Source organism: Cheilinus undulatus, linkage group 12 (genome assembly GCF_018320785.1).
Source record: "Cheilinus undulatus linkage group 12, ASM1832078v1, whole genome shotgun sequence".
Taxonomy (NCBI): Eukaryota; Metazoa; Chordata; class Actinopteri; order Labriformes; family Labridae; genus Cheilinus; species Cheilinus undulatus.
In genome coordinates, this window is record NC_054876.1 from 16206649 (window position 1) to 16234028 (window position 27380).

Below are 27380 nucleotides of genomic sequence, written 5' to 3' on the forward strand. Positions count from 1 at the left end.
TCCCCTGCACACTGTATTTGCATTCAAAAATTTGAGGAAAGAACAAAAACCAAGGTATTTTCTAAATGGTATAATTTTCTGTTAAATGCACTGTAGACGCTAGAAGTAAAGATAATCTGACAAACAGCTGGGGAAGCATCTTTACTCATTTTGTCTTTTTGCTTCAAAAGTTAACCTGCACTTTGGCGTAAATGGTGACAATTATCTTGCAGACCTGTTAACCACAGACTGGTACTGCTTAAAACATCAGCTGACTGATGAGGGATACACAATAAAAAAACAGAGAGCTGCCACACAGAATTAAAAGATAATTTACAGACACTTATAAAAATATTTATGAGTCATATTAAGATCCCTTTATTTTTATTTCCTCTTTGAAAACAAAGTCAAAAATATCTGGAACTTTCAAGCAGTGTTAACAGAAAAATAAAACATTTACATATCCATTGAAGAACCAAGACATAAAAAATCTGGAGTGTTATTTTCACATAGTGTAACAATTACTTTGCTGTTTAATGTTCATACAAGGTTCAGCAGTTCCAGGCACGTTTTTAAGACACACCTGTATGACCCTACATACCTAAATTAGGTAAGAAGCATGGGAATGTATACCAGTTAATCCCTTTTTGATCAGATTTTATCAAATGAACACTGGTATTATAATTATGATGTTAATTTTAATACATTGACTGGAATGCAGGTGACACTTGGAAGTAAAATACTTTTTTGTCTTTGAATCACATTTTAGGTCTCATGTTACATTCATGATTAAAATTTGATTCAAGTGTTCTTTATGATAATCACATAGCTGAAATCAATCAGCTTAATCCAGTTTAATGGAAGATCAACACTGAAATCATAGAGTTAATATTAAAGCTATTGAATACTTAAAATTAATGATCAAATTAGTGTTCTATGGGAGATCTATAAAACAATGCATACTAAGAGCATTAAGTGGGTCCACTAAGTGACTACGAAAAACTTTTTAACACTGATGAGCAACAATTGTCAGTAAGTTGAAAACATTTTCAGTTGGTACAGAAGGGAACACAGTGCTGTTGCTCCATCCTTACTATCTAATAAGGATAGATAACGGAGTCAAACGCTTTGCAAACTCAAAGGTTGGTTTGCTGTTGTGCAAAATCCAACAACAGTCTTTTTGTTGATAACCAGATGGGATCAAACATTTCCATGTAGTTCTATGGAGCCTTTCTTCAGTCCATGGTATCGCGCCAAGATTATACTGAATTCATCTTAAGAGGCTCCCTCGTGCTTGATGACAATCGCTGTCACCTGATGGAACCATTAAGCCTCCATATCTTCAGTTCTGGACAAAAAAAGAGAAACGTTAAAATACAGTATATAGTTTGTGAAAGTTTTTTGATGGATTTAACAACACAAATATAGCACAATTACAGTAAATCTCACCTCTTTTTTAAAAGGTGTCACTGTTGGTGGCGACGGAGAGGCTGGCAGACTAAATTAGAGGAGATAAAAAATAAATAAATAAATGTTCTCTTTTTGTGGTGTGAGGCTACCACTGATCTGCCTCAAGGCCAATCACAGTTTTTGTTGAAAACCAACCCGCTGTTTGAAACGGTTCTTATAAAAACATTAGTCATACTTTGCTTCAGATTTTATAATTTTCTATTTTTTCAGATTTGGTGATGATCTCAAAAAAACAGCATAAAATAAAAAATGTATTATCCTCCACATGGTTCAACAACCTGTCCTCATCTTTTAGAAGAATACACCCAACTGTTTGATCTAAATATATCAGTCCAGTATTAGTATTTTACAGTGTATCTGATAATGTAATACCAAAAGTCTGCTCAGAAGGTTCAACTTCTTCCACTGTGGGATAACAATCACAATCCTCTGTCCAAAAGCCAAATAAGAGCTTACTACGTCAGCACCTCCCTGTTAGACACATTAATGTGGACTGTAACAATGATGGAGGAGACGACATTAAAAAGAGAGATAAACTCTCTCTGATGAAACTCCCACTAATTCTTCCCACTCAAGCATTTTTCATTTACAGCCCTCACCAGTGCCTGAGCAGGGAGGCCTGCAAGGCTTGCAAGACTCAGACTACCAGAGCAGAACATACAAGAGCAGATGTGGGTCTACCTCCATTATCAGTGGGAGGGGTCTACAAGAACCACATGGGCTTAAGTTAGCTGAACAAGTAAAAATCCTTTCAACAACTTAAAAATGACACACATATAGAGTAGAGCTGTCTTCTCCCTCTTTGTCAGTCTGCTGACAAGGTTTTCCATGTGTTGTGTAAATAAAAAGGAAAAAAGAGTTTACATACCTGCCAACTTGTTTGGAGGCATTCTCAAAAAACTTTGTTTTGGAGGCAACACTGCAAAGAAAAAAGAAAGCAGACTTATTTGTGTTGTAGTTTAACAAATGAGTCATCCTCTTTTCTTTAGACAGACCAGTGAGAACATGCTACCTGGTAGACTGATTTCAAAACCTCTCTCTTTCATATATGGTTAGACATCTTTTTTTAACTACATTTCTGCAGTATGTAACTAAGAAATAACCTTGTAAAGCACATGGCTTTGCCAGACTCCATCTCTGTCATCAGGCAAATCCATCTTGACAAGCTCTAATCCACAACGTTTGTGCCAAACTGAGCACTTTTTGGACCAATCAGCATCATCTGAGGAGAACAACGCGTTAGCTAAGGGTGGGGTTTATGGGTAATAATGGCAGAGAGCAACACTGAAAGCTTGTCATGATGGAAAAGAAGTTTTCACTTTTCTCCTGGCCTGCTTTGGCATAGGTTTGCCATTGCTACAGGTGGGGTTTGCCGGTTTATCCAATGGCTGCTGCCGCTGTAGCTGTTAGCTCAGATGAAGCTGTAGGAAAGCAGCAGTTTAATCGGAACTGGACCACATTTCTTTTGAAAACAAGACAGAGCCAAACCGAATGCTTGTCGTTGCAGAGAAGACGTTTTTGCATGTCTCCTGACTGGCCTCAGTTTTATTCACCAAAAAGCTACGCCATTACGGAAGCAGTAGCCTGACAGCTCCAGAGCAGCGCATGTGTCCAACTTCATTACAGTATGTCTTGTCACTATGATTGCCCTGTCATGAATGTGACAGACAGAACGTTCCTCCAGTCATCTTACAAGAATTTTTCTAAAAGTCCTGCCCTTTCCAAACACTTTCTAAGGGGGCTTTCCCAAATGAATGATAAACATATCAATGCAATGGAGATATGAAACAAACTATCTGGTGGTCAAGTTATCTATAGAGCAAAGGGGAGCTTTTTTGTTCATGTCTTTAACTTTTAGGGAGATGCACCTGAATGTCAAAGTACGATGATCTGTGCAGGGTGAAAAGCTAGACAGAAGCCTCTCCTCAGTACAAAATACATGAAAGCTTGGCTTGGCTTTCAATTGAGTTTTGTTTTGTTTTGTTTTTTTTTAAACTTCAGGTATTTTGCACTGAAGAGAGGGTTCCATCTGCCCACTATGCCATAGGCCCAGATCAGTGGAGGCCTGTAGTGATGTTTGTCACCTTCTGGAATACAAGATCTCTCAAGCTCAGTCAGAGTGACCATCAGGTTCTTGGTCACCTATCTCACTACAGCCCCTCTCCCCCAGTTGCTAAGTTTGACTGGGCGACCAGCTCTTGAAAGAGTCCCGGTTGTACCAAAATTCTTCCATTTTAGAATTACGAAGGCCACACTGTGCTCTTGGGAATTTTCAGTGTAGCAGATTTTTTCTTTAGCCCTCCTCACAGCCATGCCTTGCAACAATCCTGTCTCTGAGCTCTGCAGGCAGTTCCTTTGACCTCATGGCTTGGTTTTAGCTCTGATATGCATTGTCAGCTATAGAGAGGTGTTTGCCTTTCCAAATCATGTCGAATTAACTTATTTACCGCAGGTGGCCTTCATTCTAGGTTTAGAAACACCTCAGCAAAGACTGAGAGAAAGGGGGGGGGGCCTGAGCTAAATTTCAAGTGCTTTCACAAATGATCTAAATATTTAAATCAATGTGATATTTTATTATTTAACTTGTAATAATATTTAAAGATTAAAGATTTTAAAATTCTGTTTTCACATTGTCATTATGGCTTACTGAGCATAGATTGATGAGAATAAAATGAATTTAACTGACAGTAGCAACAGTCTGCAACAAAGTAAAATTGAAAAAAGGAACAGGGGTCTGAATACTTTCTGAATGCACTGTGGATCACAACTGAGGCTGTCAACTTCTCTGTGGTGCAAGAAAGTAGGAAGCCGCCTTTCCTGGGGGTCCTTGAGTATGTGATGTCACGTGTAAGTAGATTGAAACTACTGGTACTCAACATCTCTTTTCTAAGGAGCCACATTAAAAAGAAATATTTATGCAAAAGCCACAATCCAACGTCCCCTTTCTGATGACTACTTGCACGTGAGAGCACAGGACAATACTTGCCATTTGCTCAAAAGTGTGACATGTAATGCTACTTTACTTTTTTAAAGGTCCTGCCCTTCCCAAATGCTTTCAATGGGAGATTTCCCAGAATGTGAAACGTATTCATGTTATGATGATAACATGTGTATATGATATGCAACACGCAGTTAAATCGGGATGGCAAGATTGGGTCAGTATTTTTTACTATCAGGCCTTTTACTTCCAAGTGTTTCTTAAAAGAGTGTTGCAGTGTTAAATTGTGAATTATACAACCAAAACAACAAGAAAAGTATGCAAAAGTGCTTGAAAAGCTGAGACAACTGCTGTTATAAAACTGCATGTGTTTGAGGGGTTAAACATAATTGGCATGCAAAGTCCATGGTTCATGTGACAATATTTATTGTAGTGATGGAATTTGTCTTGGGATAACAGAGTCAGAAACAAAGTCATTCTTGTTCCATCTGCTCTTGGCTCAACTATTTATCACAGCCATCCCAGCAGCAGCAGTGATACGACATCCTGATAACATGAGAGGGAATGCCTGAGGTTACAAATCACATCAAAATGCATCATTAATGTCATTTTGTTGTAACAGATATGACTTTTTCCACTAGACAACATGTCTTTTTTAATATGATCATTGCCGTCAGGGTTTCTGATTCTGACACAATTTAATAATCAGATCTGGAATGATTTCCAGTTAGTTTACTTTATTTGTATTAATGAAAAACAACATTTACAACAGCCCAAGTGCTTACTGGGTGTACGTCTTCGTTCTTTATATAATCCATAGAAATATTACAGAGCCCTTACTAGGATGTGTTTGTACCCTCGCTGCAGGCTGCACTGGGGGGCTTTTGTGGAGTGGGGCATCTAGAGGGGGGCTCTGGAGGCCTCACTGGAGGTCTACAAATTGCAGGTTTTTCTGCAGGCCTTGTTCTGGTCAAACCTTCAGAATCTCCTGTAAAAACACACATAAAAGTGTTAGGCAACACAGTGCGTCAATAACGAAGTAATGAACTAGTTAAAAACAAAGATTTACACTGACTAAACTATATTCGCCATGAGCAATACATGCTTCATGCTTAAGCACTGATGCTTCATGTGACTTTGCTTTGATTTCTAATTTCCTAGTAACGCCATTCAGTTCCAATAAACAAGCTACAACTGACCTTTAATGTTAAAAATAAAATGGGGAAAACCCATAAACATCTGACTCAAAGCAAGCTAGTATTAAAGGGATACTTCAACATTTTGGCAAATTCACCCATTGCCATAATTCCTATACTCTTAGTAATAGGTTTGTTTCCTTTAGTTGTCGGTGCAAACTGTTTCTAGATCTGGGGGGACCAATATACTAGCGGCACAGCTAACGCTAAGGAAGCAGACAGAATTTTTTGCTTTCCCTCATCAAACTCATCAAATACACAATCCAATAACTCTAAAATGCTCTTGTGGACAAGTCATGACCTGCACATTCATCATGCTATGAAATAATAACATATAATTATGTAACATTTTGTAACAACACATGAAGTAAATACTCTGAATTATTTCTTGAGTAAACCACTGGGCGGAGTGACACAGTGCAGCAGCCATGTCTGGAGTGTAGTTCCAGCTTTTCATTTAACTTTAAAACATCTCCGTCTCGTAATGTTCCATGATTATTTCATAGCATGGTGGAATGTACAGGTCACGACTTTTCCATGAGAGCGTTTTGGAGTTGTTGGATTGTGTATTTGATGAGTTTGATGAGGGAAAGCAAAAAATTCCATCTGCTTCCATAGCATTAGCTGTGCAGCTGGTACACCCCCCCCCCCCGATCTAGAAACAGCTTGCAACGGCAACTAAAGGAAAGAACCTATTACTAAGACTATAGGAATTATGGCAATGGGTGAATTTGCCAAAATGTTGAAGTATACCTTTAAGAATGCAGCAGCCCATGTCAGAAAAACAAGAAATTAGAGGCAAGCAAAATAGGTGAAAGCAATGACTGTTAATGACAAAATGTCGCTAAAGGAAATGATGAAGAATTAAATGCTGACAAGATAGCCTACAATGTTCAAGTTCCTTTGCCAAGGACATTTTCATGGTCAAAATATGTCCATAACGCATCAAAATCTGCTTTTCTACATAAAAAAATACAGATTTGACTTGTATAAGCCTGAGAAAACCTCTTTAATTAAAAAATAAATACATGAAATAATTAACAAATAAATAGAACCAGCGTGTGTCAAACCTTCTCTGTTGGCTGATGTAGCTTTGATTGCAGGTCTCCGGCTCTGGAAGGAAGGCACCCGGCTTACATAGACTCCAGATTCCCCGTTCGCAGCTGTAGAAGAAGAATCTGGCCTTTGCCTCATATTGTCTGCCTTGCCAAGGTCAGAGTCTGGTTGTTTGTCCTTACGGCTGGCTGTTCTGGGCAATAATGCTTGTCTGGGAGGAGGTTCTCTTGGAACGAGAGGAGCGCTGTTCACAGGTTTTGTCCGCTGTAGGGGAACTGGACTTGCTGAGAATTCCCCGTCCTGGACAGGGCTGTCGTTTTGTCCATCTGTTACAAAGGAATGACAAATTGAATCGTGAGGTACTGCCTACTTGAAGAAACTCTAGATCTGAACAACAGGATGTTTAGTAAGTTCAAAATGGGTCAAAAGTTAATGAAATGAGGCAAACTATCTAAAATTACAAAAAAAAACATAAAAACACAGTGATATGTAGCCAATAGTAAGTCAGATTTAATCTTCAGCTTCTTACACTACTCACTCTTGGTTAAAGAACACAGACAGAAATTGTTAACAAATTCAAAACACAGCACAAAATTTAGTTGCATCCTACTGAGATAGTTATAGGGCTTCACTAAGTATAAAATTAAGACCAATTAAATATCACAAAACGCAGTGAGGACAAGTAGCAGGTGCTGCAAAAACTTCTCTGTCAGTGTGTGAGAGGATGGATACAAACCCACTTAATGAGGGGGTTTAGCAGACAAATGAAAGAAGATTACACGACTTAGCAGAGACATTAACAAAAAAGACTAATGTGAGATCAAAAATGGAGAGTAGCAAAGTTTATTTGTCTTTGAAATAAAAAGCAATAGAGGAATTTCATTTAAACAATGGATAAAAAAACTAATTAAAAATAATTTCAGACATGATAAAGTTTGATTTGCAATTCTTTGAAAAACAAAGGATAACTGGAAATTATACTTGTCTGAAAAATATTTGATTGACAAACACAAAAGAGTAAATCAATTTTTTTGATAGAAAATGATCAGAAATCTTGTGGGTGTGTTTTGTTACAAATCTCTTTGGTCTATGAAAGAAAAAACATTAAAAATGACTACTGTACATTCAGCACAGACAGGATGGGATAATGATGAGGATGATGATGACAGTCGGGCCAAAGGAGGCTAATAATTACTCTCAGTGTGCTGAAAGAGGTGGTGACTAAGCGCTTGATAAACACGAGGCGGCCGCTTGGAGATTGTGATGGGCTGCCGCTTTCTCGGGGTGATCCGTGGGGGTGGGACAGGCGGGGCGGTGCTGTCCTCTGGCACATTACTGAAGATCTGTGATAAAAATCCAAGTTAAGAAACACTTCAGTTCAGTAACTACTATTTTATCTGCATACACCCTACGTTAATGAATGAGATTATACATGTAGACTAAATTAGAGTCTTCAGTACTACAATGGCAAGATGATGCTCCTGTTCCACAATTTCACAAAGATTGGGACGTTGTGTGAATTGTGAAAAAAAAAACAGAATTCACTAATTTCCAAATCCTTTTCACCCTATATTCAATTCTATAAAGCAAAAATACAGATAGATATTTGCTATTCTAACTCAGACACCTTATAGGTATACACACATTCTGTATTTGATTCCTCTACATGTTAATGGTAATTGGGACAGGGGGAAAAGAAGCCTGGGAAAGTTTTGGAATGCTCAAAGAAAACACCTGGAAGATTCTTCAGGCACAGTTCCTATAAAAAGTATTCACCACCTTGGATTTTGACTCTTTTTAGACTTCATAAATGATCATGGCCAACACAATCTGGCTTTTTTTTTTACATTTTACAAAAGAACTCTTTAATGCCAAAGAGAAAATAAAAATATGTAATGTTAAATAAGTGACTGCATAAATATTCACCCCTTTAAGTCAGTATTTTGTAGATGCAATCCAAGCACTGAGTCTATGTGGATCAGTCTCAATCAGGCTTGCACATCTGGAACCTGCAATTTCCCTACATTCTTCTTTGCAAGAATGCTCCAGCTCAGTCAGGTTGCAAGGGGATCAGGCATGAACTGCCCTTCTCAAGGCTGGGAAGCATTCCCACAGCATGATGCTGCCACCACCATGCATCACAGTGGGGGTGGTGTATTTGTGGTGATGTGCAATGATTGGTGTCCACCAATCATAGCATCTTGTCTGATGTACAAAAAGCACCATTTTGGTCTCATCAGTCCAAAGAACTTTCTTCCACTTGACAATGGCGTCTCCCACATACCTTTTGGTGACCTCTAGTAGAGATCTAATATGAGTCCTCTTCAACATGCCACTGACCCACAAAGCTTTGCCTGGTGAAGAACCTGGGCAACACTTGTTGTATGCAGAGTCTCTCTCATCTGAGCTGCTAAAAGTAGGTGTGACCTCTCTCACTAGTGTCCTTCTTACACAGTCTCTCAAGTTTGTCAGGACAGCCTGTACTAGGCAGATTTGCACATGTGCCATATAACTTCGATTTCTTGATGATGGATTGAACTGAACTCCGTGGGATGTTCAGTGCCTTGGAATTTTTTTTGTATTCCTCCCCTGACTTAGGCTATACGTTTCAATAACCTTTCATTGAGTTGCTTGGAGTGTTCTTTTGACTTGATGGTGTAATGGCAGCCAGGAATATTGTTAAACCAGTGACTGGACCTTACAGAAAGAGGTGTCTTATATGACAATCACTCGAGGTACATTTCACTGCACTCAGGTGATCCACATTTCACTAACTGAGAGACTAATAGAACCAACTGGATAGACTTCTGTTGAATTAGGTCAGTCACTTTAAAGTGAGTGAATATTTATTCAGTTACTTATTTTACATTACATATTTTTATTTAATTGACATTACTTTGTAAAAATCTGTTTTCACTTTGCCATTAAAGAGAGGGTTTTTTTTGCTCAAAAAACCTAAAAATCGAAATCTGTTTAATAGTGACGTATTGAGGTGCTGGTAGGTATATGTTGTTTTCTTTAGACTTACTGTCATATTTATTATACTGATTTTTAATGGTAATTACCCTCCTACTTAACTTTATGAATGTTTTACAAATAGTTCACATTTTTTCTATAAGTGGACCAACAATCAGTCACTTAGATGAGTTTTAAAGTCTAGACAAATGCTGCTTTTTATACAAAGTACCTTTTTGTGTTCTTCAATGAGGATCTCAACAACAATATTTTGGAACTTGATATCCAACATGGCTGCCACAGTCTCCTCCTTGGCTCTCATCAGTGTGGGTCCAAAGATAACCGCCATGTTTGAGGGAGTCATGAGGTTTTCTTCACTGTGACTGCACACACTGTCAAAACAACATCAGTTTTGGTTAGGTATGTTGTAATGCCATTGGCACATTCACTTTAGTCTTTTCAGGAACCAGTTGCAACTTCACTAAAAAATTAAGCCAATGCAGAAGTGCAAGAAACCTGAAGTTCCTCATCTGGCAACTTAAGGCTGGCTCCAAAAGCCACAGGAGACCACATGACTAATAAATAACGCACTGTATAATGAAAGTATGGGCACAGTCTCAGTTACTTAACCCAAACGTTTCTGTAGTATGATTATTAACGTTTCACTTAACATGATACAATAATATTTTAACAAGCAATACTAGTAGTTTTGAAAAGAATTACAGTTCTAAAGTTCAAACTGCAGCCTTTGAGGCACTGCAGGTGAGCACCAATGGACCACCAAAGGGCCGTGGCCCACACTGTAGGAAGCACGGCCTTAAGTGGTGATGCTCCACCTAACTGTCAGTCAATCTGTCAGCCATGTCTCTAATCATACAAATTAATGAGTAATAAAATCAGTACCGATGATGAATAGCACACATTCCCAAAGTCTGGGTGGAGACCCTCTATTGGCTCAGGGGAGGTGTCTTTTGGGTTGCCAAATGGGTTTTAAGAATTTCTTCCCTGCAGTATTTTTATGTCTAGAGTACACATTATAGCCACCTTTGGGGTCTTCAACACTTATCCTCTCCACCTTTGCTAATAAAAAAGAAACTCATTTTTCCAGACCAGACAGCCACTGAAGGACCAAGGGGTTGAGCGTTTGAAGCGAGCCTATGTGAAGTGGCTTCTTCCAGGCTTGTAAAACAGAAAGAATCAGGTTAGGACCAGATTAAGTCTGGAATTTATGTTATCCAGCCATCAGCTCAACCAAGCAGCTGCAGACAGTGCAGAAGACAAACTTGATAAGCAATAATTTAGAGAAAACAAACTTGTTGGGTTACGATGGCTGGTACCTAGTAAAAAGTGAGGCATTAGAAAGAAAGTTCAGGAAAGACTGGTTTGTAGAATATTCAATCACAATTCTGCTTTTCTGCATTTGAACCGAGCTGACAAAATCTAAGCCGCAAACATATTTATTTATGTAGGAAGAATAAGCATTTTAACACTGGAGCTTTTTGAGCCAGTATTAAGGGGACACTTGAGGAAATGCAGAACATCAGCCACTCAAGCTCATTTTCACTGTGGAATAATCATATTTAAAGCCAGGTACAATGATGGGTTTTTGGTCTCTGCATTGGTAAAAATGGTACTGAGTTCAGTTTTTCCCTCATGTGTCCTGATTATATTAAGATAACACATTTTTGTATACATTTGTATAATCAGGGGTTTAGCTGAGTTAAATGACAGGAGGGTGAACTATTGCCGTTTTCCAAGGCCTGCCTCAAAACCACCTGTTTGTCTGTTTCTAGGGTTTTTTTTGAGTCTTCGTTATCTTTTTCAATAAGGTGACATCTCTTCTGAAATCAATCACTGAGACTTTGTCCATGTCAGATACAGTCTATGGTCAGGAAGAGAGCACTAAGTCCTGTGTGATCAGTAAAAACCTACAACCACAATACTTACTTAACCAAGTGTTTGATAAGCATGTCCAACATCTCCTGATTCTTCTCTGGTAGTTTGTGGGTCAGTGAATGAATTTCACTCAGCCGAAAGTCCAGATTATCTGACTCTGTGGTACAAACAAAACACAGGATTACCAAAGATGGTAATTGAAAGTAGGACACATCTTAATCTATAAACCTGAACCATAAACATGTTAAACCTAAATAAATCTTCCCTTAATTTAGTGTAAAACTCAGTCCATGTGAGACATTTAGGAAACTGAGGTCATTCAGTAAAGTCGTGACAGAATGAGGCTGCTGCTTTTAAACACAAGGTCTTTGTTGTTTTATAACCATGTTGTGTGACAGATGAAAACAAACAGAAGACTTAGGTTTCTACAAGTGTCTTCCAGATTGGCCTCGTGCAGCTTGTTAAACCGCTGAATGCCAGAATGGCATTTATGCAAAAATACCTCTTTTATACTCCCCATCCAGATTATTAGAGTCCTGCCATATAAATTTAACAATTTTCCAGTTATTTCAAGTAAGGTAACTGCATCAGTTAATTTAAACCTGTCTTTTAGAGCAAGGAAGCACAGACACTATGTTTCTTGCACTTTTGAGAGTTTTTTTGTATTTGTGGCAACAAAGTCTTCATGTTTAAAAGCATAGCATTGATATCCAAAGTGGAGTTATTGTTTTTCTCCTACTGCTAGTGAACAGGGGGCAGGTTAGGCAGCAGAAAACATCAGCAGTTTGCACTTTTATTTCAAGGAAATGTCTTTTCACGCTTTCAGATTTATAGGGAACACAAACTTACCGGACATACCTTCATGGTAGGTTCATAACCAAGAGGAAATTTTACGAAGAGGCCAAAAAATCCACAACAATACAAATAATAGTCTTCTGACTGGATAAGCTCTTGAGAACAACTTACTTGCAGCACACATTAGATCTCTGTGTAGACTGTAGGTCATCAGAGGCTCAGACAAGCTCCTGTTGATAAATACAGACACTCATAAAAGAGTTCAGCTGCAGTTCAGAGTAATTCACCATGTCTGACTCAAGAATAAAACACAGCTCTTGTTATACGACAACAGTGGGAAACACTTGGAGCACAACCTCCATTGTGGCTGCATTTGTTAATTAAATGAAAAACATTTAAATGTCTCTCTGCATACAAAGCACATGGTAAACAAAATAACTGAATGTTTAATCTGTTCCAACTTATTTACAACAGTCAAAAAATCCACAATTACTTCCTTTATAAAACATTTATTTAAATAGAGGGGTGGAATCTAATCACAGTTACTCAAATTAGAGTAAATAAGAAGCTTTTCATGTACCTTTACTTTTTTGAGCATTTTTTATATTCAGTACTTTTACTTGAATTTAAGCTTTTTTCGGAGGATGTATTATTCTTCAATACATTTTAAAAAACATCCATTACTAAATTAAATAAAACTAAAATTCAAAACAAGGAGGTCCAAGCTGTGTCAACTTTATAAAACTAGTAGTTTGGCTCAGATTACCTTTGACAGTCATTAGCATGAGAATGGTTATTTCACATTAAGGAAATATTAAAGATGTACCAACTGTGAAAATTAAGGCCTATGTCAACACTGATGTTTAATATCACAGCTTAGCTTACACTGATGCTTTTTTCATCACTCCTTTGGTATAAAACTCCAAGTATGCCAACATTTTCTCTCCAGTTTGACCATGAAAACAGATCAGAGTTTGCCTAACCAGCTAATTTTTCTGCCCTTTAAAATTTTTCTCATTTGATGTATCACTTGGTGTACTAAATAACGGCACTAAATCGACTGGACTTAGGCACAGACGGTGGTTTAAGGCACACCCCATGCACATGGGTGGCCCAGCTTCCAATCTGTCCTATGGCCCTTTCCCACATGTCTCTCCCCATTCTCTCATCCCTGTTTCTAACTCTATCCGTTGTCCTCCTCTATCAAATAAAGGCACAAACAGCCCAATACAAATCTTTAAAAAACATAAATAAATGAATATAAATGATTGGACTCGAACAGGTAACAGATATCTGTTCATGTCACACCATTTGGCCGATGTTAGTAAACAGGGATAATATAATCTAAGAAAAAATCATATTTTACTGCACAACTCCTTTGAGTAGCAAAAGTAGCAAAGCAGTACTGAGTAGTTTTCCAAAACTTTTATCTCCTAAGACCCTGCATGTGCATATAACAACATTACATTTTGGCTTTGCTACAACAGTAAGAATTTTGGCAATGAGAATTTTTTAGATGATTGCCTTGAATGTACATTGAAATTTAAGTAATGTTTAAAATCTTGGGAGAATTTGCTGTCTAGTTTTCATTATTTTTCAAGCACTGTCATGGAAATTTGAGGGATATGTTTATCTATTTAAGAGAGTTTCAATGGAAGTTTTGGAGGAAATTTGCATCGTTTTTGATTTTTTGACTTTGATGTTTGGGCATATTTAATTAGAAATTTTCCAGGCACTTTCATGAAGTTCAGGGAAATGTAATTTTTGGAGAATCTGATTTGAATTTTTTCAGGAAAGTTGCTTTGCATGTTTTGGTATTTACTTTGATATCTGTGAAGTGTGTTGGTAATTTTTTGGAAATTTGGCTGGGATTTTTCAGGGGAATGAGGGGCCTTGGAATTTTTCAAGAATTTTCATGAAACTTTCAGGGACTTTGGATATTTAGGGGAATTTTCCCCCATTTTCATGGAATTTGGGAGAAAAGTATTTTTAATTTTTGGGCATACAATAAGGAAACTTGAGGGATGATTGCTTGAAAATGTTTTTTGGGGGAGGGGGGGGTATTGGAATGTTTGTCCCTTATACAAAAAAAAATTTCATTCATTATTTCATCATTATTTCATCATTAAGGTTATAATTGAATTGAATTGAATTTTTTTCCTGAACTTTTAATGGAAATTTTGTTCATGGTTGGGCACACCCCCTAGTGTTGCTACCTTGTTGTGGAGGAGTTGCTTGCATGCCTTCATGGCTCTGAAGGCTATACCGGAGAGGGTATACCCTCATGCCGGGCAGGTTTCTAGAATAGAGGCCAGATGAAAAGCAGCACTGGGTCCTCCAGGTTGGGGGTTGAGCGTGGGGCTAATAACTCCACCCCATAAAACATCTTTTGTCCTGGGAGAGAAAGGTTCTTCAGTCCGAAGAGGAAATGACGTAATGTGGTGAAAGCCAGGAGCCCCTGGAAGCCTCAAGACCGATCACCCTTCTCTCAACCAGGAACAACATCAACACTGGAATGAAATTGGATGGAGAAGATGGGGATGGACTGGACACACACTACGAAAACCTGTGTCTAACACCACCAGAGAGGTTCTGACTTGGAACCCCCAAGAGAAGAGGAAAAGAGGCCGACCAAAAAAACACCTGGCGGCAGGATCTCCAGTCTGACACCAAAAGACTGGGATACACCTGGTCTCAGATAGAGAAGATTGCCAGTGACCGAGTACTCTGGAGGTCCCTTGTCGACAGCCCATACCCCAGTAGGGGTGTCAGGCAAAAGTAAAGTATGTAATTTGGGCATAACGTGTTCTTATGGTCCTTCAGCGGGCAGTTGTGGACATCTTTTTTGGTCAAATCTAATTCCTGTTCAAAGACAAGTCTGAACTTTAAACGTACCAAGTCTTATTTATCCCAACTTAACCCCAGATCTCAGGAGGTTAAATCCTTTATTTCTATTTGAGTAGATTAATTGACCAGTATTTTTAACTTTTACTTAAGTGCATTTTTACTTAAGTACCTGCACTTTACTTGAGTACAATAGTCTTTCTCTCCTTTATATAAGTAATAAATACCTATTAGAAAAAAAGAAATTAAGAACACAAATAGAAAAATGACAGAGCGTGTGGCAAAAACAAACATACCTCAGATAAAACTTTAATGCACTTGTGATGGTTTTGACGTCCCAGTCACTGCTGTGGAGATCCACATCTCCTGGATTTGTGGGGTCTAGAAAATAGTTAATGCCATGTTATTAAATCCATTCCTTTTAATCACTGATTAATACTTAAGCTTTGTCAACTTTACTGTCAGCAATTTGGTAGTTTTTCATCAAAAATGGTTCATATCAGGTCAAGTTTAGCCTAGTAGTTGGAGCAAGCAGTGGCAGTTTACAGTGGCTCTCAAACACCTGAAATGTTCTTCTGCTGGTTAAAGTAATGACCCAAGAGGAAGCAGCAAAGAGAGGTCAGTAAGTATTCAGCTTCATGACACAGCAAGGATATACTGGTGAGCTATCGTGCTCTAATAATTATTCTAATGTTAAAAGCAACACTGTGTTTTTCCCCTAACAAAGACAAGTTGAAGTACCTGCTATAAAAAATATATTTTAAAAAAATCTGCAAAGTGTGGTCCTTGGATATTTAATGCAGTAATTTCAAGCTGCAGAACAGCCATATGTACAGTTGCTTGCTTACTTTAGCTCCATTTTTGGATGTCTAAAACTGCTGTGGGAAAAACATGGCTTCTCTTCGATATTCAGCCCTGACTAACTGTGTCAGCTTGTTGGTGTGGGGCAGTAAGTGGTTTTTACAGCTCTTTTTATTTAGTGAGAACAGCTGCCCACAACGCCCAAAAATGATAAAATGACAGCGGTGAACCTCAACAATAAAGCTGTGAGCAAGAAAATCAAAGCAGGGAGATTTTCTGAAGAGGAGAACAGCAGGAGAGGTCACAAATCTTTGTGGGACACACCATTATCTTCTTCATGAGAAATAGCCACCCAATTTGTAAACAATTTCAATCAGCCACATATATTTTAGGAAAAATGTTGAAGGTTGGACCGCAGATTAGACAAAACATGTGACTTAACAAAGAGACAGAAGAAAGAGAGACCTTGAGTGAGGCAAAATCAAAAGTAGCCTCTTTGCTGCCTTGTAAGTGGACAAAATGGATTAATTACCCTCTTTGGTGTCCTCTAGGTGGAAAAATAAAAAAAATGCTCTCTTTAGTGCCCTGTTAGCAAACAACCTTTAATAAAGTGCCCTTTGTGGTGCCCTATGCTTGAAAAAAATGAAAAAGTACTCTCCTTGGTGACCTCTAGGTGGACAAAATTTTAAAGGGCCCCTTTTTTTTTGTGACTTCTACGCGGACAATGTTTGATAAACCGCCCGACTTGCTTGTGTTTCCTGTTACTCACATTTGAAGTTTTTCCTTTAAAAGACCTTTTTCATCAAGTCTAAAACACAGTGAATGGACAGATATAGAAGAAGATCACAGGCATATGTCCTTACTAAAGAAGGCGTTTAAAAGCTTCTGCACTTGGATGTTGCTGCCAACCGTCCTGTACACTCCCTCTTGTGTGACACCTGGAAAGAGGAGAGGAGAAGGTTAAATAGGGAAAAGGACGAGAGCAGTCTAAACAAACAGCAGTGGAAATGTACCACATGCTCCTCTCCAGAACCTGCATGTGCCTGAATTAGACTACAGATGTTCCTTCCTGATTATGAGTTAAATTATATGTTTATGGGCTGAGGACTTCATTCCATCAAGAATAATCAACCTGCCAGAGAAATGGTTTATGACAGCCAAAAAATACATTTACTAATGTTGCTGAAGTTGTTTTTTAAATGTTAGTGAGTATGATTAAAAATTTTAGAGAGGCAGACTTTAATGTTCAGGGATAGAGATGTGAGGAATAAAGCCGTGCTTCCTGAAATAGACTGTTATTATCTCAGATAGCTAATTTGACAGAGAGGGACATGTTTTTTCTCTGATGGCAGCCTGCAAGTATGGTATCAACATGTAACCTTGACTCAACTACGGCCCCTTTGGGGCAACTAAGAGCACTAAAGCACCTGGACTCATAGATTCACTTAGCATGATCCTGGACTTATTTTCAGCTAACTACTCAACACCTATCTCCTGTATAATAGGACTTCAACTTGTGTATTTTGTTTTAAATATTGTTGGTATCCTCAATCCCTGTTGTGATTATTCTTATATCATTTGTGCTTTGATACGTATTTTCAATTTATTTCTCTATCTATTCTGTATTCTGTATCAGTATTTCCTACTTCCAGATGGTGCCTACTAATATTATTAACCCTCTTGGATGTTTTACCCTTTTTTGGATTTTATAAATCAACCACAGTCAAAATAATTAGGATATTCTTAAAATATTACAAAAAACTCTCTTTAATGTCAAAGTGAAAACAGATTTCTAAAAAGTAATGTCAATTAAATACAAGTATGTAATTTAAAATAAGTGACTGCATAAATATTCAACACCTTCTAGTCAGTATTTAGTAGAGTCAATTGCAATCACAGCACTGAGTCTGTGTGGACAGGTGCAAATCAGGCTTGCACATGCAAACTGTGCGATTTTATTCCATTCTTCTTTGCAAAACTGCTCAAGCTCTGTCAGGTTGCATGAGGATTGGGCATGAACAGTACTCTCAAGTCCAGCCACAAATTCTCTATTGGATTGAGGTCTGGGCTTTGACTCAGCCACTCCAGAACATTTACAGTGGTGTCTTGAAACCATTTCTTTGTAGCTTCGCTGTATGCTTTGGGGCATTGTTTAGATGAAAAATAAATCTTCTCCCAAGCTGGAGTTCTCTTGCAAACTGAATAAGATTGTCATCCAGGATTTTCCTATATTTTTGAGCATTCATTTTACCCTCTACCTTTACAAACTTTCCAGGACTGGCTTCCAAGAAGCATCTCCACACCATGATGCTGCCGTGTGCAGTGTTTGTCTGCCAAATATATCAGCTTGTCTGATGGCAAAAAACACCATTCTGGTCTCATCAGTCCAAAGAACTTTCTCCTACTTGACCATGGAGTCTCCCACATGCATTTTGGTAAACTCTAGATTCAATATAAGTTTTCTTCAACAGTGGCTCTCTCTTTGTTGCTCTCCCATAAAGCTTTGACTGGTGAAGAACCTGGGCAACAGTTGTATTCAAAGTCTCTCTCATCTCAGCTGCTGAAGCTTGTAACTTCTTCAGAGTAGTCATAGGTGTCTTGGTGGCTTCTTTCACTAGTCTCCTTCTTGCACGGTCACTCAGTTTGTGAGGACGGCCTGATCTAGGTAGATTTACACATGTGACTTTTTCCTTCCATTTCTTGATGGATTTATCTGAACTCCCTTCAGTGCCTTCAAATGTTTTTTGTATCCTTCCTCTGACTTGTACTTTTTAATAACATTTCACCGAGTTGCTTGAAATGTTCTTTTGACTTCATGGTGTAATAGTAGATGGGAATACTAATTAACCAGTGACTGGACCTTCCAGACTTGGCTTGGCCTCTGTTTAATTAGTTCAGTCACTTTAAAGGGCATGACTATTTATGCAGTTACTTATTTTACATTACATATTTGTATTTAATTTACATTACTTTTTAGAGGTTTTTAAAAAAATAATTTTACCAAATTAAATTGGTCATGATTGATTCATAAAATTCCTAAAAAAAGGAAAAGATCCAAGGGGGTGAAATTATTTAGAAGCACTGAATATTGTGTCAATGCATCTGTCGCAAACAAAGTTCCCCCATGGGATTAATAATTTATTTTTATTCCGATAGATCAAACAAGCCTCTGTTTGGTTCCTTTACCTTTTGTTTCGATGAAATTAATGCACTTTCTTACAAACTTGAATCCGATTTCATTCAGTTCCACTGCAAAGTAAAGAAAAAAAGAGCCAAAATCAGTGATTTCATGGCAACAGTGCTCTTTTTAACATAAGAAAATAGATCCATGGAGATGGAAAGTGTGAGATCACAGTGTCTGTCTACACCTCATAAAACCAGTAATGGGACTCAGTAATGGTGACAGACTTACTTTCAGCTTGCTTGTGGATTGGGGAATGATAGATCTGAAATGAAAAAAAAAAGGAAATTGAAGATTGTGAAACCCATGAAAAATCTGAGCTCAGATATCTCAGCATGATTAATGAACACAATGTGCCTCTTAAAACAGAAAATGAGAGACGATGGCATGACGATGACACAAGGCTGCTCCTGAATTTAACTTCCTACATAGATTTACAACATTTATGGAGTTTTCTGGGCCTTTAGAGCAGATACAAATTTAATCAAAATAAAACTGTTGAGATACAATGAAAGGCCTCTCTTATGAAGTGGTTATATAAGCAATGTTTTGGTTAAACAACACAAGTACATAAATACAGGCAGGCTACAGCAACTCTCACGCAGAAAATCTAGCCTAGAGCCCACCCAGACTCATCAGAGGAGGCATACTTTCAATAAAACCTTCTTCCAGTCGTTTCATAAGGTAACAGTATTTGTTTCCTGTGTACTGGAAAAAAAATTATGTAAAATTTACCCAAATGTTTAGCAGAACAAAACTTTGCTTCAGCACTGAGATGTTCCATTTAAGTATTCAAACTGAATAAAGTCAAGTCATGACAGTGAAAACAGGACTTTTTCTACATCATCTGAAGACTGTTTTCATTTTTTTGTATAAAAAGAAAACAGACAAAATGTGGAACTACTCAGATAACTTTGGCAAAAGGGAAACATTGGGCGTATTTTCCTATGCGCTAATGCCAAATAGTTTTACCTTATTTAAAGCTGCAGTGGAACAAGAACAAAAGGATCGTCCAGAGGAGGACTGTATGTTTATCTCTCCATGTTAATTTGCACTTAAAGAAGGATAGTGTTTAGGGGATCACTTAGACATCTGGATATGATGATGAGGATGATGAGGATGATCAGTCCAGGTGTGAGTAGCAGTACTTAAAGCTGTACAGGTGTCAACCGCCAGGGCTGTTCATCCATGTAGTTTGGCCGTCTCTCTCTCTCTCTCTCTCTCTCTCTACAGGCACTAATACAGCCACCATAAATAAGCTCAACTCACTGTCCTTTTGCCTCTATGACTACATTCACTTTAACACTGAGAGTACAGTCTTCGTGATTTTCTCTTCACTAACAGTATGACCATATCAATAATAGAAAGATCTGATGAGCACTACTGCATAGAAATAGCACAACTTTAGGTTTGCAAAATCAAGCCTCAAAATCATGAAATAAGAGGAAGATAAATCTGTGTGGGCGTGTTGCTCTTCAAAATAAAAGTCTTCAATGATGATAAGAAACCGATACCTTCATGTGTCACTGCTCATATAAATCTGGTTTAAAACTTTATAAAGTAGAGTGTCTTTGCTGTGTAGAGAAGGTTATCCTGAGATGCTTTCACTGCTCTGGGGGGAGGATTTCTTAGAGGGACAAAGCTGAGATTATGGTCACTTCATGAGAAGGAAATTAGAACCTTGATTATTTGATATTTTTCTCTGAAAACTAACCTATAAAACGGTGCTGGTTATCATTATTGTTTGTAGGTATTTTCCCAAGTGAAAAAGACTCTTTGTACACTTTAATTCATGGTACTGATCTGGTTCAAAGGTCATAACTCATCCCCAAAAAGTCCCTGCTTAGGGTGTTGTACTTTCCAAAAGGCTGGGGGGTTTTGTCTCTGATGTGAATCTTTGACTATTTCTAATTGGACGAGGATTAACAGAGTTTTATCTTGGCTGCTGTTTTTAAATAAAAATATAAATAATAAATCAATCAGGTGTGTTTTGTTTTTGACATGTTAAGAAAGTTCTTCTTTAAAACTACCACTCTCTTAAGGTATTGCCTCATAACCTGACACGCCAAAACCTTCAATACAAAGCGTTTGGAAAAGGGCAGAGGCTTTGAAAAAAACTCTAAGTTTGACTGGATCGACATTCTGTCACATCTTTACAGGCCAATCAGAGCAGCAAAACACGTGACGTAGCCGCGACAGATTTGCGCGTGCACACCTACCGAGGAATAACGCGAACCATAGTGACTATAGACATGTCAGTACCGACTTTTGTCGTTTTTGAAAAGAAAACAACTCACTGCTGTTCTTTGTTCTTCTTTTAACAAAGAAATGTCGTCAGGTTCTGATAAAACTGGTGCTTTAGCAGCATCCACGCTAAGCTCTTTCGTCATAATTGAACCAGCCTCTTGTTGCTGCTTGCTGACGTCACGAATCCGCTGCACCTGAAAGTACTGCCCCCCGCTGCTTGGTCCTGTCACTTTCTAACCGGGCCCAAACGGTTCAGATGGGAGCTTTGCAAGATGGATTCGCCAGTGAGAAACAAGGAAACAGGCGTATCCATTTGCTTTGCAAGGTTAATTGCCTCAATGGCCAATATCAAACACTTTAACAGAAGCACAAGGTAAATCTCTTCCATCCTTACTGCAGTTTTGAAAAAATAATCCTGTCTGGCTGTGGATAATCTGTTGTCATCACTGCTGTTTGGTGGCATGTCAAAACAGGAAGAGCAACAATAAGACAGCAGTGTGCTAGGAAGTTTGAACAGATGCAAAATACACAGAAACATCCCTCTGTTAAAACAAGTATCAGCATGCACTGACATACTGCAGTGTCAGGACCAAATGAGCTGATCTGAAGTTTCCATATGACCGAGGGGGGAGGGGCAGCGTTGCTCCTTATATTTCAGCTACATAAAGTGCTAAAGGGCATTCAGGGTATAACAGTGAATGTGGCAGGAGTGATTACATGAAAGACCACAGAGTTTATCCTGGCTGAATGCTTACAGACTCTGCACACATGGCAGTGATTCCATCCTGAGGATCTTTACTTGAGAATATTTGGGCAAAGTGTTTGGAAAAGCTCTAGTGAAAAGTTCTCAATATACAGAAGCTACCAGGGAAGTTGAACAGAGAGGGCAGAGAAAAGTGTGCCTCTGTTATTTTCACATCCTCTGTGGGTGGCAGATGTTTTGTTTTTGTTGTCCGTTTCACACGATGGTCGACACAGAAGCACAATGTGAATGCAATCTCACAAGAAAGTCCAGAGTAATCAAAACTGAAATTAACTTATGTTTAGAGTTATGACTCAAAGAGGATTCTGTGCCTTGAATTTTGCCGCCGAAAGCAACTAAACTCTTATATACAGAAACAGACCATGTCCACATGGACACAAACTGAACCCACAGTATGTAAATACTCTATCAGGGGGCGCTCAATCAAAATAATAACAAAGATGGCAAGTAGAGATGTGCTTACTTCTTGTTTTAAATGGCAGACTTTTTAATAGAAAACTGAACTCCATGCTGTGTGTTTACCAAACAGTAAACCATTTTCATTTCATTGAAGAATTTCTACTAAAGAGGGAGAAAATATGTTAAAAATGGCTTTCCTATTTTACGCTGAAAGCTACTTGCAAAGCATTCTGGGATTGCTCAAGGGAAGTCCACTTTTAACTGCTTTTCTCCATATTGAGTATACTCGCCTCGCAGCTTTTGCCATGTGAGATGTATAATTATTATATTGTAAACATTGTGTATAAATTATGTGGATGTTTTCAGCTGTCCGTGTGCATTTCTCTCTGGTTTTGTTTTTCCCATTGTTTCTGAATGCCTCTCTCTTACAGCAGTGATAGCACATCTTTTTGCATCAGCAGATTACGGAGCAGTAACATAACATATCGCACAAGACAAAGCCCAACTAAGACAGCATTTCAAAATCTCATAGACACTTGACCTCATGTATGATTTTCCTGGGCCGAACATTTTGCTTTCAGAGTTGTACATGTCAGCGAGAAGATGGCCCAGCAGCTCACAAATGTGATCCACTTCTCCACAACTACAGAGCCTTATCACAACCTAACAGTTCACAACAGACAACTAGGAGTTCAAAAGTCTGTGCCTCCACTCAAGCTTTAGTCCCAATGATCACACAGGTCTGAAAGATGCTCTCCTGTCATAGAACTTGTCAGAAACTGGTCCAGTGTGCACCAGTATGGCTGACAGGACTAATGTAATCAAAGCTGTGAGCCTGAATGGACTAGACTGCAGTGTTATGGTCATTGGCTTTATCTTCTGACTGGCGTGTTTTTATGGTTTGCTTCAACTTTAATGAGGAAAATTATATATTTTTGTAATCAACAGTAGAAAGCATAACTTAGGAAGCATTTTATAACTTTCTTTTCACCATAAAAGACTGTGAGAGTATTTCATTATCAATGTATTTGCCTAGCTGTTGTCTAGTCTCGCCACAAATTATTTAAATGTATAAAAACATGTGGCTGAAGTCTTTTCAAGATAAAAAAGAGAATTAAATTTAACTTTTAATTAGTTGTACCTTTTTGCATACAAATTTTTAAAAACCCATGAAAGGTCTATTTTAATCTTCATACTGGTGTCATTTCATGAATCAAAAGTCTCATTAAACATTTTTAGGGCAATTTAGAGTAAACTTTAGGCCATATCACCCAGCTCTTTTCAGTTTGAAAATCCTCCATACCATCAGAGCACCCATGTCTGCAGAGGTTTCGTGTGCCTTACATTTTAATGTATAAAAAATAAGCAGGACACCAAGATTATCTGTTAGAAATAAAATTTTTTAACAGCCCTTAACCAACTAGTAGTTTAAATTTTCTCCTTTGCTCCCATTTTTCTATTATGGTAGTCAACAAGCTGATTTTGATTTGCAATCAAACAAAGTAGCTGCAACTCATTAATCTAACTTGTTTCAATAAAACTTGTGATTGTGACAGATTTAAATACCTGCCAAATTTGAGAGAATGTATTTCAGAAATAAAGGCCAGACTTGGAGAAACTCTGCAGATTTGAAGTGGAAACTGGCTCTGGGAGTTTCACGTGTCGACAAAGCAACTGACTCCACACTGCGCTGCAGATCATTTTGGCAGTGAAGTCAACTTCACAGACTTTATATCAAGCAGAAATAAAATTCTCAAAAAAGATGAGAAATAAACTCACAGGCTCTTTTCCATCCATGGCCTCCATCCACAACTTCCTGTCTCTGTCAGAAAGAGCCTGGAAAGTGACTGGTGTGTTTCTATGGAAACAGAAACAAATGCCATTAAATAGGCAAAGGTTGCCATTAAATTATTCAGTTGCAGGATTTGGTGCTATCATATCCAACCATTGTGTCTTAACTCTTACAAATCTTACAAAATGTTTTGTGAAAAACAGCGTAGAAAAAAATATTAGACACAAAAAGAAAAAAGATTTGAAGTGTGTTTTAAGAGCTTAAATCTCTTTTGGTGATGACAGCGGCATGAATGGAGATAAATAAGACAAGACGAGCTTGATGAGATGATGAAACTCCATTGTTGCAATCTGTGTTCTGCAGAAGACAACAACTTCTGGTGCCAAGTTTTGCAGCTTGTAGGCTAGCAAATCAAATGTTAACAAGACAACTGTGCTATTAGTTGAAAGCTCTTTCTGCCAACCATATAAATCAAATTATAATAAAACAACTCTTCCAAATGTAAACTTTTATATTAATTTTTACTATTGAAAAACTGTAACATGCAGGTGCCATGTTCAGTAAAAAAAAAAAAAACATCTAAATCTGTGACTAGGAAGTTAGTGACTTACAGAGGCTTACAATTTCTTACATCTTTTGTGTTTACAGAAGCTATTTTAGAATTCTCAAACTAAATACTAAGATATAAATCCATCCATCAGGGACCATGACATTAGTCAGTTTACCCATTTTTTACATTTTTTTACTGGACCTTAAAGGACCAAAATTGTTCAGAACAATCAAAGCTAGAGGAGTAATGCTGGCCTTAAAGTAGAGGGCTTTGCTAAAACTATGAAAAGACTTAGCATTTCACACTCTCACATCTAAGGACAATATGTCAGCAAGTTACTGAGTTTTTTCAAAGACTGGGGATCTTACAGGGTCACTAATTACAGGACTAGAATAATATCTTTTTTCAAATTAGTTTGAAAAGGTGTTTTAAACATTACTCAAAGATTTCAGCCCATAGTGACATGATACCATTGCACAGCTGCTGCAGGTTTGTCAGCTCCACATCCATTATGCAAATCCCTCATTCTACCACATCCCAAAGGTGCTCTATTGGATTGAGATCTGGTCCCTGTGGAGGCCACTGGAGTACAACGAACCATTGTCATGTTCAAGAAACCAGTTTGAGATGATTTGAGCTTTGTGACATGGTGCATTATCCTGCTGGAATAAGCCATCAGGAGATGGGTACTCTGGGTCAAAAACAATATTCAGGTAGGCTGTTGCATTTCAGTGATGCTCAGTTGGTACTAAGGGGCCCAGAGTGTGCCAAGAAAATGTCCCCCGCACCATTACACCTCCACCAGTCTGCACTTTTATACAAGGAAGGGTGGCTCTATGCTAGGACTAGTCTGAGACTAAAAACTCAGTGACTTGTTTAAAAGTTGGCTTTAGATGTGAGAGGGTTTCAAATTTCAGTCTTTTCTAAGTCTTCTAAAAGTTTTAGCAACGTCGTCTGGTGCAATGGTTCTTAACCGGTCTAGAGTCGGGACCCACCGCTACCTCCTTGTTGACAAATTGCGATCCAGATTTCTGACAATATTCAAACATAACCAAGTGTTTCTGATGAAAAATGTCACAGTTTGGACCCTAAATGGAAGAAAACATGAATGAACAAAGAGAAAGGACCAAGCAAACTTGTTTGAAAAGTGCATCATTATTAGTGCACATTCTATTTTACCCTATTTTCCTCAGACAGCATGGAAATTCTGTCATTTCTCAAGGTATTTCTCAATTATCTTGGGGGAAACAACTTTATATTGGGGTATAAATTAGTTGAAACCTTGAGAAAAAGACCTACGTTTACTTATTATCACTGGAAAACCTAATGAAAATGTAAGGATGTACTGTATGTCCACACACTTTTAAAGAATTTTTGCTACGTTTTTTTCCTGGCACCCATTCATGACCCACTGGAAAGAGCTTCGCGACCCACTTTTGGGTCCCACTCCACCAGTTGAGAACCACTGCTCTACTGTCAGGCCAGCATTAAGGCCTAACGCCAAGACTGTAGAAAGACTGCCTTAAAAGTGCTCGGATTGAGTTTATGACCACCTTACACCTATTGACAGGCATTAGGTGTACGGCCAGCATAAGAATGAATTAGGTACACACGCAATGTTGAAGTGCACCACAGCAAATTTATACTGGAGTGGGGTTTTGGACATATTTTTTGGTTGACATGGTTTCACCCTGCCCATACACCCATGGCTTTGTACTCTCAATTCCAGGACAATAGTACCTAAAGCCCAATTCATATTTACACAAAACTCTGAAAATGTCCTGAATTTACCTGGGCTGCACAGCAGAGTCTTCATTTTGATTTTACCCAAAACATTTCCCTCCTAGCACCCCCCAGGAAAACTTGTGCGTGCGAACAGGCGAGTCAGGAAATGTTGCGCTGTTGTCGCTTACTTTACATGTGTTTTTTTTATATATATATCTAATAACAAATTTAGTGTTTTAAAGTTGGAATTTGCACAGCTGCATGACTCATACTGGACAACTGGGGTGTCCTCCAGCAAAGTAAGGGACTTTTTATCAGATAATCACATATTCACATGAGAATTAATGCTGGGGGGGGGGCAGGAAACTGAGAATTGGGGTCAGTTAAGGCAACATTTCACATTGAAGTTACAACAGAACAACGATGTAATTGATAGCACATTTTGCAAATGTCTAATGAGGAGCAGCAAAGCTCAAAACTTGACTTTGAAGCCATAAATAATTTGGACATAGGAATCCTGCAGTGTGTTGGCCACTTTGGACTGGATGTGCGTGCTCACCCTTCCCTTTGTACTTTTTGTTAATACACAGCTGAGATTTTTTTAAGTGTTATGTAAAACGTGTACCAAGAAATAGTGCGTGGCCTCTAAGTGTTCAAAATAAACTAACTTTAATTATCTTATTATTAGATCAGTGGTGGGAAACTGGCAGCCCAGAGACCAAATTCAGCCCTCTTCCTTACTCAAAGTGGCCTGCAATCAATTCAAAATATCAAGAAATCATAAAAAAAGGAA

At 38.2% G+C, this 27380-nt stretch overlaps 1 protein-coding gene across 2 annotated transcripts in view; it reads right to left on the bottom strand.

Annotated features, from left to right (window-relative positions):
- Positions 1 to 346: 346 nt before the first annotated feature.
- LOC121518631 (oligophrenin-1-like) overlaps positions 347 to 27380 on the bottom strand; it is a 38785-nt gene continuing 11751 nt past the window's right edge. The window contains exons 11-24 of one of the 2 annotated variants that reach the window (XM_041801074.1): positions 24300 to 24378; positions 19343 to 19376; positions 19117 to 19179; positions 16794 to 16868; positions 15426 to 15510; positions 12457 to 12515; positions 11542 to 11647; positions 9827 to 9986; positions 7835 to 7982; positions 6654 to 6965; positions 5228 to 5375; positions 2318 to 2368; positions 1429 to 1477; positions 347 to 1327 (exon numbers count right to left, since the gene is read on the bottom strand). In XM_041801074.1, the coding sequence (XP_041657008.1) occupies positions 1322 to 1327; positions 1429 to 1477; positions 2318 to 2368; positions 5228 to 5375; positions 6654 to 6965; positions 7835 to 7982; positions 9827 to 9986; positions 11542 to 11647; positions 12457 to 12515; positions 15426 to 15510; positions 16794 to 16868; positions 19117 to 19179; positions 19343 to 19376; positions 24300 to 24378 (1375 nt within the window). In that variant the 3' untranslated portion in view covers positions 347 to 1321. The remainder of the gene's footprint in view (positions 1328 to 1428; positions 1478 to 2317; positions 2369 to 5227; positions 5376 to 6653; positions 6966 to 7834; positions 7983 to 9826; positions 9987 to 11541; positions 11648 to 12456; positions 12516 to 15425; positions 15511 to 16793; positions 16869 to 19116; positions 19180 to 19342; positions 19377 to 24299; positions 24379 to 27380) is intronic. The other variant, XM_041801075.1, reaches the window with a different exon arrangement.